The sequence below is a fragment of the Leuresthes tenuis genome, unplaced genomic scaffold (genome assembly GCF_036924035.1).
Source record: "Leuresthes tenuis unplaced genomic scaffold, fLeuTen1.0.hap1 SCAF_18, whole genome shotgun sequence".
Classification (NCBI taxonomy): domain Eukaryota; kingdom Metazoa; phylum Chordata; class Actinopteri; order Atheriniformes; family Atherinopsidae; genus Leuresthes; species Leuresthes tenuis.
Genome location: NW_027325372.1, coordinates 19689086 through 19706961, shown reverse-complemented (window position 1 = coordinate 19706961; position 17876 = coordinate 19689086). Strand labels below are relative to the sequence as shown.

The 17876-nt window shown below is 41.5% G+C and overlaps 1 protein-coding gene across 4 annotated transcripts in view; it reads right to left on the bottom strand.

The window, feature by feature from the left end:
* Positions 1-17876, bottom strand: part of LOC140275528 (growth factor receptor-bound protein 10-like) — a 48869-nt gene that overhangs the window by 12454 nt on the left and 18539 nt on the right. For 3 of the 4 annotated variants that reach the window (XM_072371018.1, XM_072371019.1, XM_072371020.1), the window contains 4 exons: positions 17265-17392; positions 5830-5982; positions 3624-3739; positions 1199-1273 (listed from right to left, as the gene is read on the bottom strand). In XM_072371018.1, the coding sequence (XP_072227119.1) occupies positions 1199-1273; positions 3624-3739; positions 5830-5982; positions 17265-17392 (472 nt within the window). Of the gene's footprint in view, positions 1-1198; positions 1274-3623; positions 3740-5829; positions 5987-7421; positions 7915-17264; positions 17393-17876 lie in introns of those variants that run through there. The other variant, XM_072371021.1, reaches the window with a different exon arrangement.

Genomic DNA, 17876 nt, shown 5'->3' with positions numbered 1-17876 from the left:
ATGTAATTTACCATTGCGAATGCCCTGTAAATTTACAGCAATTTGTTGCAGAGCAGGGACTCACTGTGTGTATGTGTATACAGGTCTGGAGATGACCAGAGAGATAAAAAAGAACTTTACTCCAGAACTGACTGAAACGCCTGCTGTTCTGCCTTTTTTGTGTCTGTTTTAGTGGCCAATCAGAGAAGATCTTTAGAGGAGTGGAGGACCTGAAAGAAGCAGGTACTAAAATGGAGCATTTCTAACAGAAAGTAATAACAGATGTTGCAGAAGTGTGCTGTGTGAGAAAAATAAATGTGCTTTAGCAATCAAGAAAGTATGCAATCCTCTTCTAGCTTTCTGTCTAATATAAGCACTTTAACAGAAATTTAAACATTTCCAATTAGATCTTTTACATTCTCTATTATTCTGACGGCTGCATGTTTTAAAAGGGTACTTTACTAAAAAATAAGGTGAATACTTTATCTAACAGATATTACCATGAATCTTCTGCAGTTGATTTACACGCATGAAAAGCATGTTTAAGCACGCAAATGAAGTATTTCTGCATAACTTTGCAGATGATAAATGTGAAGATCAGATGCAACCATGTTAAAAATTCCAGTTTCATTTGACTGATATGTTAAGAGTCAATGGTTTTTACAGAGGCATATCTCTTTATTACAAAAAAAAGGAAAACCTTTTTCTTGTATTTGAAACAAAACAAACAGAAAAAAAGCACTGTCACACGGAATCACGGATTGGAGAAGTGTAAACATGCAATCAACTGATCAATTCATAACTTAGCTCTTATGTTATGCGATAATACTTACATTAGATCAATAATTTCAATAAATTCAACCCATAGGATCCTGAGAAACACAGAAATAACACTGAGCCATGAATTAAGGGGTCATTATCACGAACTGCTGTGCAGTTTTATCATCAGTATGGCGTGTGTCATTAGCAGGCACACTTCGGCACTTGTGTGCCTGCCATTTTGTCGTTTATCATGTAATATTTTCAGGTTGATTATCAAAACAGACATTCATGCAGGAGGATTGGTAATAATACTGGGGAATCATGTCAATTAAGAAGGTTCTGGTTTTCTTTTCAATTCTTGTACAATGTGGTGGCCATCAAGCATAGAAGGATCTTGTGTAGGATTAAATTAAGACAGAGGAAACAGGCATATATGTGCATGGAGTCATCTCCTCACCTGTAAGAGCTGTGACTGAGGGATTGATCCATCAGACTCCTGACACCAAGCCACCATCTGCTCTGGAAAAAAGTTCTAAAAGGGGAAAAAAAACAAAACATGCAGAGTGACAAGAGTGACAGAGAAAGAGACAGTGTGTGTGTGCAAGCCAAGAGTGGGGTAGCATCTCTCTTTGCAAAGTGCATCTCTCCGATTGTGCTTGTGGGTCTGTGTGGGTCTGTGTGTGTGTGTGTGTGTGTGTGTGTGTGAGTGTGTGTGTATGTGTGTATGTGTGTGTGTGAGATGAGCACTGGGACACACAGACAAAGTAGCAGGGAGGAAGCGGGCACTCCTGCCGAGGAGGAGATGCAGTATGATCTCACCCGCTGATGTAATCCCCTTTAGCCAGCAGCGCCACTCTTAGCGTGATTGACAGGACACGGCCAGCACTCTGGTGTTTTACTGTGCTCATTACCACAGAGCTGAGGTCACCTGCTGGCTCTGACACACACCTAAATCACCACAGCAGTAATGTCATCGTATACCAAGCCAGCACGCAACAGCAGAGCCCCAAGCTGAGTCAATATCAGCAAAAGATGCCACGCAAGACAAACAAATGCTGACTAGTTCTGGCTTTCCCGATAAAAAAGAACTACATTTTAGCTGATTACCTCATCCAAAGAGACTTGAAATGAGCAAAAAATACAATGACTTTTTGCTGCTATGTCATCAGAAAGAAGAAAAGCAGGGATTATGTGAAAAAAAGAAATTAAACACCGACATGCATGCTTATTCTACATAATCTATTGTACTTTGAAATTAACAAGACAGTCCTTCACTTTCTTTAATTTCCTTCCCTCAACTTGTGTGACTTTGCAAATATCAAGTCTTACTGAAGCAGTACAGCTGAAATAAAAAGTCAAAAGTTGAAAGACGTCCAGTAAATATTGTTATTTATAATCTAAACCCCATGAAGAAGTGTCTTACCAACTGTTTTAAAACCACATAAGACGGGGGGCACTACCAGTTAGAAAAATGTCTTTATGCTACTCAGTGTTTCTATTTTGTTTTTATTCTGTTAAACAATATTTTTTAAATGGAACTGATCACGGACTCATGATGTCTTCTGACAGGCCTATAAGTGTAAAGTTTTTAACGCCACCTTATTATTTCATTTTGGCACATCTAAAGAGTACAACAGGCACAGACAACGGAGAGAAAGAGTTTGAATCCCACAGCATTGTGGGATTCAAAACTCTGGAAGCTGTTCATCAAACGTGGCGTCACACATTTCCAAACTGGAAACAGAAAACTCTCCACCTTTACTTCATCACCCCTGCATTCGACCCATCAGGGTTTTTAGCTTAGATCTTCAGTATGCTTACACAGAACAAAAGCTTTTCTATTATACATGCAAATATATTCTTAATATTTTGTATATAGATTTAAATACTTAAATATTGTTTCTTTAAAGATGCTTCCTCCCTCTTACGCTCTATATTTTTGTAATGGGGCCTTAGGAATATAGTTGGTTAGCAAATGAATAATCTAAATGAATCAAAAGCTCTTTAATAGACTTAAGCTCTTTTAATAGACCTTTTCTGCCACAAGTCGAGTACACCCATGTAGTGAAGCGCTTTGAGTGGTCAGCTAGACTAGAAAAGCGCTATACAAGTACAAGTCCATTTACCATTTACCATTTACACACATGCCAAAGGAAGCTGCGACGCAAAGATGACACGAAGCAGACAAACTCTGCTGATGAGGTCATGTGATTTTCTGTCTGCTGCAGTCCTGGCCAACTCGATCCTCCTTACCATCTGCATCCAAGACCTTATTGATTTCTAAACATTTATTCGCTTTTTACCCAATAATGTTAATCATTTGGACTGATTATCAAAACAGAAGCATTTCACATCACAGAAGTGAGTCATGACATGTTTTCTTTAGGGATCATGAAAGTGAATTTTTCAACAGCTCCATCAGCCTGAGCTGTAGTTATTCATTTAGTGCTTAATGACAAATGTTAGTCTGCTGACACACTGACCTAAGATGGTGAAACTTTATGCCCAGCATCAGCACGTCAGCATTGATTTATCATCATTCGTGGGAGCATGTAACATGATGACAGTAGCATTAGCTCAAAGGACCGTGGTGCTGAAGTACAGCTTCACAGAGCAGCTGGAGTGACTGGGGACTGTGCTTTGTGGCTATAAAAGATTTGAAGGGAAAAGTGATATTTTCGAAGCCACCAACAATTCAGGGGGAAAAAAAATAATTACCTTTCAGCAGCTTCTACCTAAAAATATCAGGGATGAAAAATAGTCTGAGCACCTGCTGGGGTGAGTGTGTGTGTGTGTGTGTGTGTGTGTGTGTGTGTGTGTCGGGCTGCGTGCTAAGCCAAAGCAGTCACAGAAAGGTCATTTCAGGGATGCGAGAGACTCACCAGGGGGTTCCTGAAGAATTCATATTTGGCATAGTTCTTCCTGAAGAGGAATTTACTGTCACTGCTCAAGGAGGCCTGAACCTGGACCACCAGCTCGTGGTCCTCCAGACATCTCTCTGCATGAGAACACAGAGACGCACCATGTCAGCCACCTCAACGGTGTTATCTTTAGGCCGTTTCGTCAGAGATAGTGACTGAGGCAAACCTTGTCAGTACTTTTTCTTAAGCCAGAAATTTCAAACATTTTACTCAAAACAATTACAACGTGAATTACTGTTTTAGTGCTGACAATGTCCATGTGAGAATAGAACCAAGCATGGTTCTATTAATAAAAAGGAAAAACAACAACAACCACTGGGGGGAGGTTACTTCTATGTTTGTTAGTGGATCTCCAGCTGTAGTAGTTTGTACAATGACACAGCAAGAAAAATGGCCGATTACTACGAGACGAGCGAGGAAGCAAGAAGTCAAATTCTTAGGGTTGGGGGGGGTGCACAGTGAGACAGGGAGGGAGGAAGTGAAGGTGGAGAGGAGAAGTGGTGCGAGATGGAGAACAAGGGAGACAAAGGAGGATGTGAGGTTTGGATGAGGGGAGGGGGCATTGCAGGAAAATGATGTCATGTATTTAGGCTGATTGCTGAGAGCAGCAAAGCCAGAAGCAAAGTACAAGCCACAGACAATAACACGGGCACACATTAAGAGCTCACAGAGGCCTATCCTGCTCACTGTAGCCGCACTTTCTCTGAAAGTGTGTGCGTGTTCGCCTTCTTAAAGTTGCGGCCATACGATCTCAGAGTAAGGGAGTTTGGAAACTAATAGTGTCAGGATGTTCCAGTTCAGTGTATTCATACAGACACATACACAAGACAACTGCACCCAGGATTCTCCTCCCTATATCAACTCATAAGTCTTGTTTATTAAGGCAAAAAACACACATGCAAACACACAAAAATTTGTACATATATTTTGGTGAACATGTGGTTGCTGTTTTTGCTAAAAACAGTATTCTGGCTGCACTTTAGGGGGTGGAAATGTCTGGGCTCTGTCTGTGTACATGCATGTGTGTGTGTGTGTGTGTGTGTGTATACAACTGCGTTGGCTACAACCAGGGGAATTTCCTGTGGAAGGTTAAGGAAAGATCGATTGGTTAAGAAGGCTAGGGGCTCGTCCAACAGAGACCCACGATTGGCTCCTCGCTGGTCTGGTATGACGCTTTAGTCCATGCCTCTCCGCCCCATTCCTCCCCCCTTCTGTCTCTTTCTCTCTCCTACCTTCATCTGTCCCTCTCTTTTTAGCCTCCCTCTCTCTTTTCACCTCACATTCCATCTCTCCAGTGCACTTTTTTTCCCCCTTTTTTTTTTTTCTTCCCAGAAACGCAGATCAAGCAGGAAAGCACAAAGCGATCCTTTGACTCTAAAAATACAACTCAGGAGTAGGACTGCCTCACAGAGGACAAAGACTGACCCAGAGAAGAAAAAAAGAAAAAGAAGAAGAAATTAATAAAGCTTCAAAGGGAGTCTTGGCAAAAGTGAAGAGGCAAAGCACGAGTCTTTCGTGCTTTTTTTTTTCCTTTTTAAACTCCCCTTCTCTCCACTCCCCCTCCTGCCCCCTAAGCAAATTATTTGGGAGGGAGCAGCATTGTAAGTACAACATGGAAAACGCTTAATCCCACAACTACCACACCTCCTTCTCTGGCTCGCACAGGCATACACACACTCATGCTATGCTCAAATGAACATAGACGCAAGCCACACACACACACATCAGAGTGTATCCACTTATGCAGGCACATAAAAAGGAATTTAGACACAGATGATACACTCATGCAGAAAAGACAAAGACTCTTAAAAACACTATGGTCACATGGTTATTCTCCCATAACCCAGTTTGCACACCTTTAAATCGACAGGCTCATATTAAACTCTGTGACATCATTTCAAGATGGATGAATTAAGCAGTGTGTTTGCTCCTACAAGACGTGTCTTGTAATAGAGAGGAAGTAATACTCAATGCTCTCTTTTGGAAAACATAACAGATAAAGAGACTAACTTTAATTCCGGCTACCCACACAGAAAGTTAGTCACCTTTTCATACACTGCCCGTGTCACTGCATACACACAAAATCTAAGCATTAATGTAAGGTTTGATGTTCATCAAATTTTAAAATAGATCTTTACTGGAACGCACACTGGACACACATTCTTACCAATGCCGAGAATGGGGTGGTGTTCCACCAGCGTCCAGGTGTTGTCGTCCAGGCAGTGGCTCTTGTACACCAGCAGCTGACATACATCTCTTGCCGTCATGTCTGCCGGAATCTCCACCACTTTGCCAGCTCCATCCTCACTCCACACCTTCACTATCTGAAGACACACACAAGGATTGATGTACGTAAGAGCAGAGGAGGCCATGTTCTCACAAGCAGGAAAAGGAAGGAATGGTCTGAGGAATGGTGCGTCCCGAGCTGCTCCCAAGAATTTTAATATGCTGAGAAAACCGAGATTATAAAACAGGAGCAACTGCATTTACCTCCATGACCAGGTGCTGTGTTAAGTCCGCCCTTACGAAGTCCTGGTCACATTATTCTGTCACTCGGACATGAAAGGTGATTTTGACAACAAAAAAAAAAGAAAAAAAAAAAGAAAAGAAAGACAGATGACGTCCAGGAAACGCTGGCCTGCCCCTGTGCTTTCAGTTCAGCCCTTTTGTCCACACCACAGGCAAAACTTACTCAAACGCACCTCCGCAATTACGCATCTGAACCCAAAATGACACGTTTCGGTCACGTGCAACAATATCTGCATTCGGACAAGTGCAAAAAGCGCATATTCACACTTGGACAGAATAATAACACGGTGCAATTATACGTGTTGCATTTTGTCATTAAAAATGTCACCGCTGAGAGCAGCAAGCGGGTAGGGTTCAAAGCTGGAGTACCTCCCATTGTTGCGCCATTTTGAACCATCCCAGCCAAGTGCCCAAAGCGACATCTAAACCGGGGGTAATCTAGCCTTCTTCAAGTGTGTTGCTGCACAGATAACCACAGACCAGCTGCTTCACACTGCTGTATGAGCAGATTCGCACGCACGCACACACACACGCATCACAGAGAGCTTGCTCTCACATGCAGCGCATTACAGAAACACATAAATATGAGCAAATGAACATCAGAAACTATAACGACGACTCAGATCATCTCCCAAGCAGAAGCAGTATGAGTGTGCATGTTTTCATGAGTACTCTCAAACACCCTCGTGCAAACATTTTCTGTCCGCAGTAGGGATTCTGCACAGAAAACCACCGGAGAGCAACTGTTGAAAATTACATGAAACAAGACGCAAAACTGGTGAAGGCCGAGGGGCTGGGGAGGAGGGGGAGGGCATGGAAAATCAAGTCGGACAATGCATCACAAAGTAGAAAAACACACCAACACGTTACAAAAACAAACAAAAAGGAGACAGCAACGGTGTCCTAGAAATCCCACTAAACATTAAAAGCACCAGCACGCCAACATGAAGACTCCCAGTGCAACCAGAAACAACGTCACGGCACTTTTCTCCCCTGCAAAGTCCGAACACTGCCTCGTCTCTTCCCACATGCCCCCAGAAAAGAAAAAAAAAAAAAAAAGTTAATCTATGACGCATGAGTTTTGTTTGAGAAAAGTTACAGAAATAAAGAGTTGAGGGGGGAAAAAATACGTCATGGTCCTCATCCCTCCAAACTGACAGTCTCACACACAGACACACACACCCACACCTCACGACAGACATCCGGAAAAGAAACACACAAGTCTCTTACCTCCACAGCCTGTAAGAGGCAACAGTCTGGTGAGCAGGATGGCATTTTCACACTGAGACGCTCTCCAGTGACACAGAGGGACAGAGAGAGAGAGGGAGGGAGGAAATGGAGCAGGAGGAGAGGAAGTCAGGAAGAGGGAGAGAGAGAGAGCGCGGGGGAGAGGGAGGAAGGGAGGGACAGATTGACGAGGCCAAGGCAGAAGAGGTAACAGGGAAAGAGGGGAGGGGAGGGGAAGGAGGTGGGTGACAGAGGAAGGACAAGAGTGAAGGAGAGACGGAGTGAACGAGAGACAGCCTGCCCCTGCTTCTCGTACTGGGCAGCATAAAGGCTGAGCTGCGAGGAGCGGAATGGGCAGTCACTCCTCTCCTCCTCTCCCTCCTCCTCCTCACTCTGGATTAACCCAGTGTGGGATTTTTAAACGGTGAGTTGCTACCTGTCACGTACTCTCTTATCACCAGGGTTGCGTTTCATCCACCTGATCCCCTGATCCAAAAAAAAGAAAAAAAAGAAAATCTCTGTCATCTCCTTTTACTGATGGCGCCACACCAGAAGTAACAGTCTTTCTCCATAAAACACGCCCACAACTCCTCAAACACACACATACAGATAAAGAACAAGTTCAAACTACTGAAACACACATCCCCTTTTCTTCTGCATCCTCTGACATTTTGAGCTGCCTGACGGTTTCAATTTCAGCCCCCTCCCTCTTGTCCTCCTCCTCTTCCTCTTCCTCCTCCTCAGCTGTATGTGAAATACTGTGCAAGAGTGTTAGGACCATAGCAACATGTGTAATGCACACTGAGGGCTCGAGGTTTGAAGAATGGGGGGAAAAAAAAAAAGCAGAGTGATTTGATCTGGAGCCGTATGGATCACATGCCAGGCGTTTGGGCTTTGCTGAAGGGGTCAAAGTAAAACTGGGGAGGGAGAGATGGATTGGGGGGGAGGGGTTGCTCAGCAAATCTGCCTAGCCTCAAGAGGTAGACAGAGAGAGAAAGAAAGAAGAAAAAAGAAGGGAGGGCGGCAGAGAGGAGTAGAGAAGGAGAGAAGATCCATGGAGGAATGTCAGTAATGCAATACTGAGTCATAATCAGGCTCATGTGTAGCGCACAGGCCAACCCAGCTGGCCCCTAATACAGTGTGAGGCGCATGCACGCACGCACACACACACACATTCTCAAAAGAGGAAGACAAAATGTAAACTATGAAGACCAGCTCCAGCAGTTTTTTTTCTCTACTTTAGTGCTCAACTTTTCTTCCAGCCTCATGCTACAGCTCACAAGCCACCTGGTCAGTAGTGCAACAAGACGCTCTAACAGAGTATATGTGTGCAGGGACATTGCATTTACATGCATGAGATGAACATGTTTAGCAAGAGATAACACAGATATGTCATTCTGAGGCAAAGTCCCTCCTCTTCCATTCGTTTGATTTCGATTTTCCTACTTTTGTTTATTTCTGTCTCCGATTGTTTGAGTATGTCTTTAAGTTTCTTGAAAATGTCACTACCCCCAACAGTCTTGTAAGTCTTGAAATCCCTGGTCAAGTCTCTACTTAGCAAGCTTCACCTTTACATGATGAAATCTACCTCACCTTGCCTTTTTCCTCCCCCACTGTTTCCCCTCCCCCACTCCAGCAAAGGAGGGTGAGGAGTGGAAATGTACAGGGTAATTTGTCTTCTATGCCGCTTATACCCCCCACCCCACACACATACATACATACATACATACACGCTCACAAAGAGGGCTTGGAGTCGCACCAAAATGGACTGGGAGGTCATGGACAGACACTTGTAGGTGCACACACACAAACACACATGAACAATATGATCAGGGTCGAAGGGCAAACACAATAATCTGCATCAGGGTCAGACCCACTTGACCAAGAGGTTTATTAGCCCCTAAACCTCATACATACACAAGCTAACACACACACACACACACACACACCTACATGCGCGCACACAATTGATCTGGTTGTTTTAAACCAGAGATTGACCCTTCCACAGTAACATGACCCTCAGAGTGTAAAAGCAATTTTACTCAGAGTGGATCTGGTTTTCAATGTATAAACAATGAGACCTGGAAATTTCTATTATATATATATACACACATATAATATAAATATAGATTTACACCCTACATCAAATCGAGCAAAGGCTTTAAAAGGTAGTTAATGGTTAACAAAACAATTAGCTCAATCATTTGTAAATTTTTATTTACAAGGCCATTTTTGGTGTGCTTCCTTCTTATTTTCTGAGCTAGGTTCTTTAAAAAAAGCTCAGGAACTTATCGTCTTCATACCTTCTTTCTGTTATCAGTTCCCAGAACCAATGCTGAGCCGGGAAAAGGGGTATTCTATTATGCTGCTCCCTTTCTATGGAAACGACTTCAAAATCGCGTAAAACTCAAAACTCAAATTGGTGAAATTTCATCCAGTGGGTTTTTGTGGCTCATACTGCGGCGCCCTCTATGATTTAGGCCTAAAATGCTGTATTAGAACTTCCTTCTTTTCAAGATTGTCTATTACATAAATAGATCACATTTTTCCTTATAATGTCCCTCATAAACTTCCAGTTCTTTTATCATCATTGGTGTAACATATCTGATCATTGCAAAATATGTTTAAAGACGCAAATATTTTTACAAATGGCTCAATTCTTGAAAGATCCCACATTCGAAATTTGAAACTGGTGGAAACAAACCTCCCCATGACAGCTGGCTGCGTGTTAGCGGCTGTTGGAGCAGATCAGCAAACCCATCACTAATGCCTGCTTTTGAATATTGGTCAGTGGTGATTCCACCCTGGGCTTTTACAGCATCGTCCGTCTTTCCTGTCTGTGAGGGGTCGTCAGGTTTCAGGCCAGACAGAGACGATTATCTCTGCAGACAAGCCAAACTCAATTTCACCTCACTGGAGCGCCAACACAAAACTTCACCGAGTTGCTCGCCTCCACACAACCCAACACTGACACGGCACGCTGTTGCCCACAGTCACTGTATCCAAACTGACATTATTTTCTTGGATATTTGCTAACCTTTAACACAACTACTGCTTCCCTAATACTAACTTTACAATATCAAACTAACATTAAAACATGTTTTCACCTTGAAATTTAATGGTTGACATTTCTGGGACTTTATGTTTGCCCTCACAGGCTAGATTTGTCACACAATGTGACTGTGTGAACAGACACAGGTTCCGAGATGCAGACAAAGCTATTCAATTCAAGAATGGATGAAGTAATGCAATATGTAAGGATGTAATATGAAGTTGCATGGGAGTTAAATAGGTTCCGGCAATCAAAATCATGTGCTTGAACTGTTATGGTTTATATATATATATATATATATATATATGGGGTGGGGGTGGGGGGTCAGCAGTGTTGTTAGACTTTAATTTAGCCTACAATACTCAGAAAACACATTTAAGCGTGTATGTGTTTAAGAGAAGCGAACACTCCCAGACAAATGATAAAGTTGCATCATCACATTGCAAAGCTATGCAAAATATCTTGTACTTGGCAAAAGTTCAAAGTCCTGTAAATCTTCATTAAGTCCAAACACACATTAACCAAGCAGAAACAGTCACTGATAGGTGCTTTTCGATCTCTGCTGAATCCTTTCCTTGTAGGAGATCAAACTTAATTTACACTGAAGCATGATGGTCTATGTTGGAATATACTGTCTGTCTAACAAGCAGGCTTACATGCGCTGCCATCATATCCTTACTGTCTTGAGCAAGCTCTCACAGCTTTGTGCACATACAGACATGTCCATGCACCTTGTCTAATTGCAGTGGGTCAGCAGACCATTGCGTGCAGAAGTACATCAGGTGACCCAAAAAGGAAAGGGGAGGTAGAAGTGCTAAATAGAGAGAGCGTGACTTAGAACCATTTTCTTAAATTAGCTTTCGTGACACTGCCACAGGAGATCAATCAAAACTTCAAAATATGTCTTTTGGAGGCTAATAAACATTTTTTTTGTGAAAATTAATTGATTCAAAAGAAAACAATGTGCATACAGCATTACCAAACCCCTTAAACCAGAGCAGATGTAAACTTTTAGAATTATTTAAAAAAATTCATTAGAATGTCAACAGTATGCCCTTTAAAGCAACACAACCAGAGAGAATAAAGTTTAAAGAGAGTGAAGACCATCTCGTTTAGTGTGCGGTACAGTATGCATTTCTATAACAACAACAATTCTTAGTAGTCCTAAGAAGAATTCAGCAATTTCAAGCAGGAAAGTTAAACCATACAAATCTAAAGAAATCTCTACAACATTAGCTCCGGACATGCATTTGGCATTAAAGACTTTCAAAATAAATCTACAATCACACTAGTAGCTGCAGTTGAAGACAGAGGTTCACATAGCTTGAAGGCAGTTAACTAATTATTTTCATCCACTGGTTTTATGACAGCACACTATAATTAAAAAATTCTTTAGGACAGTTACTTTAGGAATACCATGAAGTCATTGTTTTAACAGTTGTTTAAAAGCAGATTGTTTCTTTTTTTTTTTTATTTCACTATGGCCTACAATCCCTGTGGGTAATGAGTTTACATACACTAAACTGACTGCCTTTCAACAGTATGGAACATTCCAGGAAAATGAGGTCATGGCCATAGAAGCTCCTGATAGACCACTTGACATCATACGAGCCAATTGGAGGCCCTGTAGATGTGTTGTAAGGCCAACTGTAAGATGTTCAAACTCATTTCCTCTTTTCTTGATCAACCAAGTCCTTGGAAAAATGTCAAAGTGGACCATCACAGGTCATGTTCATAAACATCATGGGACCAAGCATCCGTCAAACCACTTAGGGAGGAGTCTCCTAAAAGACATCGAACAATGACATAGAACCTCGTGAGGAAGCTGTATGATGCAGATACAAAAGTATTTATGTGCACACTAAAGCAGGATCTGTATTGGCAATTTAAAGGCTGCTCAGAAAGGAAAAAGCCACTGCTCCCATTTTTAAACAAAAAAAAAATGGCAGAATACAGTCAGTGCACATAAGAGTAATGTCCTCTGGGCAAAGAAAAACAAATGTTACTGTAAGGTACAGCCAAAGAACACCAAAACGGTGAAGCTCTGTGGTGGCAGCAACATGCTCTGGGCATGCACTGCTAAAACCAGAGAGTCTTCTAAACAGACAGTGACCTCAAGCATACAGAACTTCCACAGACATTAGGGAGCAGAACTTAAAAACTGTGTGAGCAAATAGTCCTACAAACCTGACTGAGCTTCATTAGGTCTTACAGGACAAATGGACCAAAATTACAGCTACTTGGCTGTGTAGTGTATGGAAGGCTATTGAAAACATTTGACCCAGGTCCAGCAATTGAAAGGCAATGCTATCGACAGAGCAATGACTCAAAATGAAGGAAATGCGAAAAAAAGTTTAAATGTATCTAGCTAAAGCGGAAGTACACTTTAGCTTCAGATGAGGTTGCACTTTGAGCTAAAAGATACTAACATGATAAAAAAAAAAAAAACACACAAGCATTTCATGCTAACATTTGCTAATTGCAAGAAGTAAAGTACTACTCAGGCTGATGTGCCTGACACCTATAAAGCTCTTTAAATTTTGTGGCAGTTCAACCTGTAGTTGTTAGTTCTCGAGTCTGAACAAAGGTGGGGGGCCAACATCACTGAGCAATAACTTTCCTATTACTGGAGCCCCACACCTTGCATGGGTAAAGACTGAAAACGGCACAAAAATATGATTTTTATTTGCACATAATATGCTTCAACTTTTGTCAAATTTCACAAGCAGGAACTACTTCAGTCATCAGACCACACGGTTAATAACAAACCATGAGAAACTGACTTTTTCACATCCCATCACATCCTTCCACAGGGCAGTCAGGGGTCAGGCTGAGTTAAAAGAGGGGCAAAGTCAAAGCTGGAAGAAGTTCAACGTCTTGCTCAAAGCTTCTTCAGCAGAATGGAGGCTTGCCAACATATAGGGCATGAGCCCAAGTCCTGCACTTGTGACTGAGACAGTATCTTCAACCACTGGGGCTCCCTGCTGTCCCTGATGATCGTAATACCGTCTCTGGCCACAAATAAAAGCAGGAGTTTCATTACAAACACAGCCATGGTGCCAAAACAAACCAAACTGCCAAGCGATGACAGATGGGACCTTACTGAATCCTTGTGAAAGCAGAGGGAGCATGGCTGAACTGAATGGTGTAAGACTCCCACAACTTGCCTGGAAAATGGCCCTTATAAGAGTTAATCATGAAGTACAGAGAGCCTGCTGAAACAACTTTGTAGCAGATGCCAAGATCCATTTAAAGAGTTAAATATCATTTATCCTACACCTATTTCTAAAATCTGTCAGATATCTATAGTCATTAACTGTTCATGGACGTCCACACAGTAGCCTGAGGACAAATACATTACTGTCATCACAGGTAATGGGGGCCATAAACCAGTTATATACGTTTTTACTGTCTCATGAGCTGTATATAACTTTGAGGACTTAAACATACTTCAGACGTCAGTTCAATAAATATGACCATCCTGTCTGTATCCACGCTGTTGTATTTTCACAGCTCCTCAGACTGCATAATTCAACAGTCCAGTACATATGCAAGCATACAGCATACATACTCCAATTTCTCAAACAACCTATCTTTGCCTTTCTGCTAGCTTACATATCACATTACACAACATAGCATGGCTGCAATAAAAGGCCTTGGCGGAGACAGTCTACCAGTCGTGCTGTATTTTAGTAATGTTATCAGTTATGGCTTTATTCAATCAGCTAAAGACTAGCCACAGCTCATTTAGAGCGTTAGCGTATTAAATTGCATGACTGTTGCAAAGGCATTAACCAAAGCAGGCCAGTTAATACAGGGGCTGGTTAAGTAAGATGTTACACAATCTAAACATCATCATACAAGTAGCCATGCTACAGCGATACAGCCATGCTAGTAGCATGCTAGTAGCACCATGTTCTGCTTACCATGCTCACAGTGACAATACATAAACATTAAGCAAGCAATCATATTCTCTATTCTAGTTTTATAAGTTACCATTCTGAATAGCAGGCACAATACTGACTGTCACAAAACGCAGAGAACAGTAGATGTTACTGGGAATGTAATATATGGGAATAATTGAAGCCCTAAATTTATTTTTAAATATTCTTTCAGACAGGGGCATGTTTACCCATATTTATAACCACACTAAGCATCTGGAAACTGCTTAATCTCACTCAGAGTTAATTTCTTAGGCAAATTTTTCAGCTCCTCAACAGGTCAGCTCTTCCCTTTGTCTAATTTTCTGTTTCAGAATGCACTACCGGGTTCCTGAGTGCTAAACTGTCTGCAGTCAAGACCAGTCACCCATTGGAGACTTCTACTATGGCGCCATACTGTTGAATACATGCAGAGTGTGGTTTGGTATCATTTTGCTGAAATAAGCAATACCTTCCCTGAAAAAGATATTGTTTGAGATGGTAGCATATCTTGTTAAAAACCCGTCCCTCCTCTCTTTAGTCCAGTGTATGCTGCGTTTCTGATTTCCAAATTAATTTACTGATGGGGATGATGGCTTTCTTCACTGACTCATTCATCATAAACAAGCATAGGCCCAGACAAGGTATCAGCAATTTTGGATCTTGTTCATAAAAGGTTTTTTTTCCCCAATCACACAATGCAGTTTTAACTTGCACTTTCAGAATGCAGTGAAGCTGACAGTGACAATGATTTTCAGAAATTATCCTGAGCCCATGCAGATTTCCACCACAAAGCAGTTTCTGTTGTTAATGTAGTTCTGCCTTAGTAGTGACCAAAAGATAAGGATAAATCAGTAGTGGGTTCCATCTTGTTGCCTACAAACTGTGATTTCAAAGGATTCTTTGAATATTTTAATTATTATGAAACTTATATTGGAAATCCTCAGTTTCTTAAATGGGCACATGGCCCTTCACTAGGTGGTGTAGTGTACCTCCTCCCAAAATTTCTTCTGAAAGACTCTCTAGGGGTCTTCTTTTTTTAATCAAGTTATAACTAAATGAATTAGTTACGGAATGCTCCTCCATGTTTTTTTTTTATCATATTACATCTTTTCAGGTGTTTTGTTTCTTCCGCTCAAACTTCAGAAATAGGCATCAAATTCTTAAAAAAGTATGTATTTAAAAACACAATTTTATTACATGATGCATTCTCTTTGTACTATTTTCAATTAAATATAGGGTTTATTTATTCTACAAACCCGTGTTCCAATTCTTTGGGGAACGTGGCTCTATGCATTTAAGAATTAAAAGATTAATGGAAATCTATACCAGTATAAATCTTTTAACTCAAAAACACAAATTCGTTATAGGAGAAGTAAAGAGATCATTAAAGTGAGATTTATTAGATGGGAACCTTGAATGTGTCCCATCTGACACTACCATCCCTTTTTCAATCAGTCATGTTAACTCTGATTACAGTGGAGATGTTTCCTTAAATGGGTGATTTCCAGTTCCCATGATCTCCATCACCTCTTGACACACATTTATCAGTCTTGCTGCCACCTCTTCTGGTTCTTCAACCGAGAGATTTTCCTCTTTTGCTCGCAGTGATAAACATGATGGAACACTGGAGGTGATTTTTCCACGTGCCCTTAACTTCTTCCAGCTTGAGCCCTACCTTCCTATTTCTGTGCAAAATAAGTAGCATTGATGAATGTACCATCTGACTTAACCTGATTATACTGAGTGCAAAATTAACTAAAGAAGAAACGCTGCAGTTAGACATGTCTGGGTGTTCTAAGAACAACAAAATACACATTTATCAATAAATGGCATATAATTTGGATACACAAGACAATAGTGAAATTGGAAAACTGCGGACATAATGAATATGATCTGAGAAGGAGACAAGGAACATTTAGTCAGCTCTCACAGACTCGTGCTCACACAAAAGATCCTTTGTACAAACTGCAAACTTGCTTTGTGACTCCAGACCTTGTGAGATGATGTCAATGAAACACAAAAAATAATGCTTTGCCTTATCACATGTCTGCATGTGTGTGTGTGCGTGTAATGAATAACACCACGTGTGTGTGTGTACCCGTGCATGTGTGCGTGCGTGTGTGTGTGCAATGATGTAGAGAGAAAAAGTGAGTGAGAATCTAAAATAACTGATTGTTCAGGGTGGGCATCCTAAAAACAACTTAGAGAAGGATGGAACATTCCTGGGACAGGAGGCTTAACAGGAGGAAGGAAGGGCAAGGCTGTGAGACACACACACACACACACTCGCACACAGACACAGTGACGTGAACAGCCTGGGTCAAAGCGTGTGAACCGGAAATGATTGCCTGTCCTGCCAGAACCAGCAGACGGATTCAGAAGGTTCAGAGAGATCCGACCTGAAGACGTTCCCAGCCATATTCCCACCAATGGCACGGAAGTCTGCACTACGTCTGCAGCATCCTGGAAACCTTGCTCACCTCCTTCCACAGCAAAACATGAGTGCATGTGTTCGTGCACATGTGATTGATAATGATGACTCTGTAACAGCGTACACACCAGATAACCCAGGGCGAGCTGTTGTGTAATGGAAGAAAAGGCTGCGCAGTACACGGCCAAAGTCAACACATGCTAATCTGACCTGAACATAACAGGCCAGTCAGCTGGTTTCAAAACACACACATATGCAGTATGCACACACGAACTCACTCTCAGACAAAGTAACCCAAATGTTACATGAAATCCATCTCAACCACAACACAACTAACTAAACAAAGGGGGGGGAATAAGTAGCAACCCAGTCAGCACTTACGATCTTTTCAGTGGTTTCAGAAAGTGTGTAATGGTGTAGGTGACATGGTTTGGGTGTACTTGCATGGCTGTCGTTGGTCTGTATGGGGCTGAGAACAGGGGATCCTGCTGGGCTGCAGAGCTCTGGGAAAGGGTTGGGGATGGCTGGCAGCGAGGCCGGACGCAAGTGCTGCTCTTCCTTCAAGCACCTGCAGAGGGAGACACACTGCCTTAGCTGAACGATGGGAGGCTTAATCATTTGAATCATTTGTGCATGGAAAGGTACAGCAATCATCGTTTTTTAACTAAAAACTGAGTCTGAACACTGATCTTTGGTTAAGAAAACATTAATACAGTTTAATGAGTACAAAGCTATTTATAGTGAGAAAAGGAATTGCTGACACAGATCGGAAGAAATCATTAAAGGCAGTTATCATGCTGTTAAAAAACTGAGGCAGCACCTGCAAGTGTAACTAAAAAAAAAGGGTTTGACAACTTTTGTAAACTGGATATTTCAGTCTTAAATTCTGATTAATAATAATAATTAATAATAACAAAAAAACCTCTAAAAAATACTTTTTTTATTAATGAAAAAAGAAACTGAACCCTGATTAAGACGAGAGATGATTATTGTGCCACTGCTGATTGTTGTATCGTCTTTGTTGTTGTTTTCTTTATATAAAACTGGGCCTG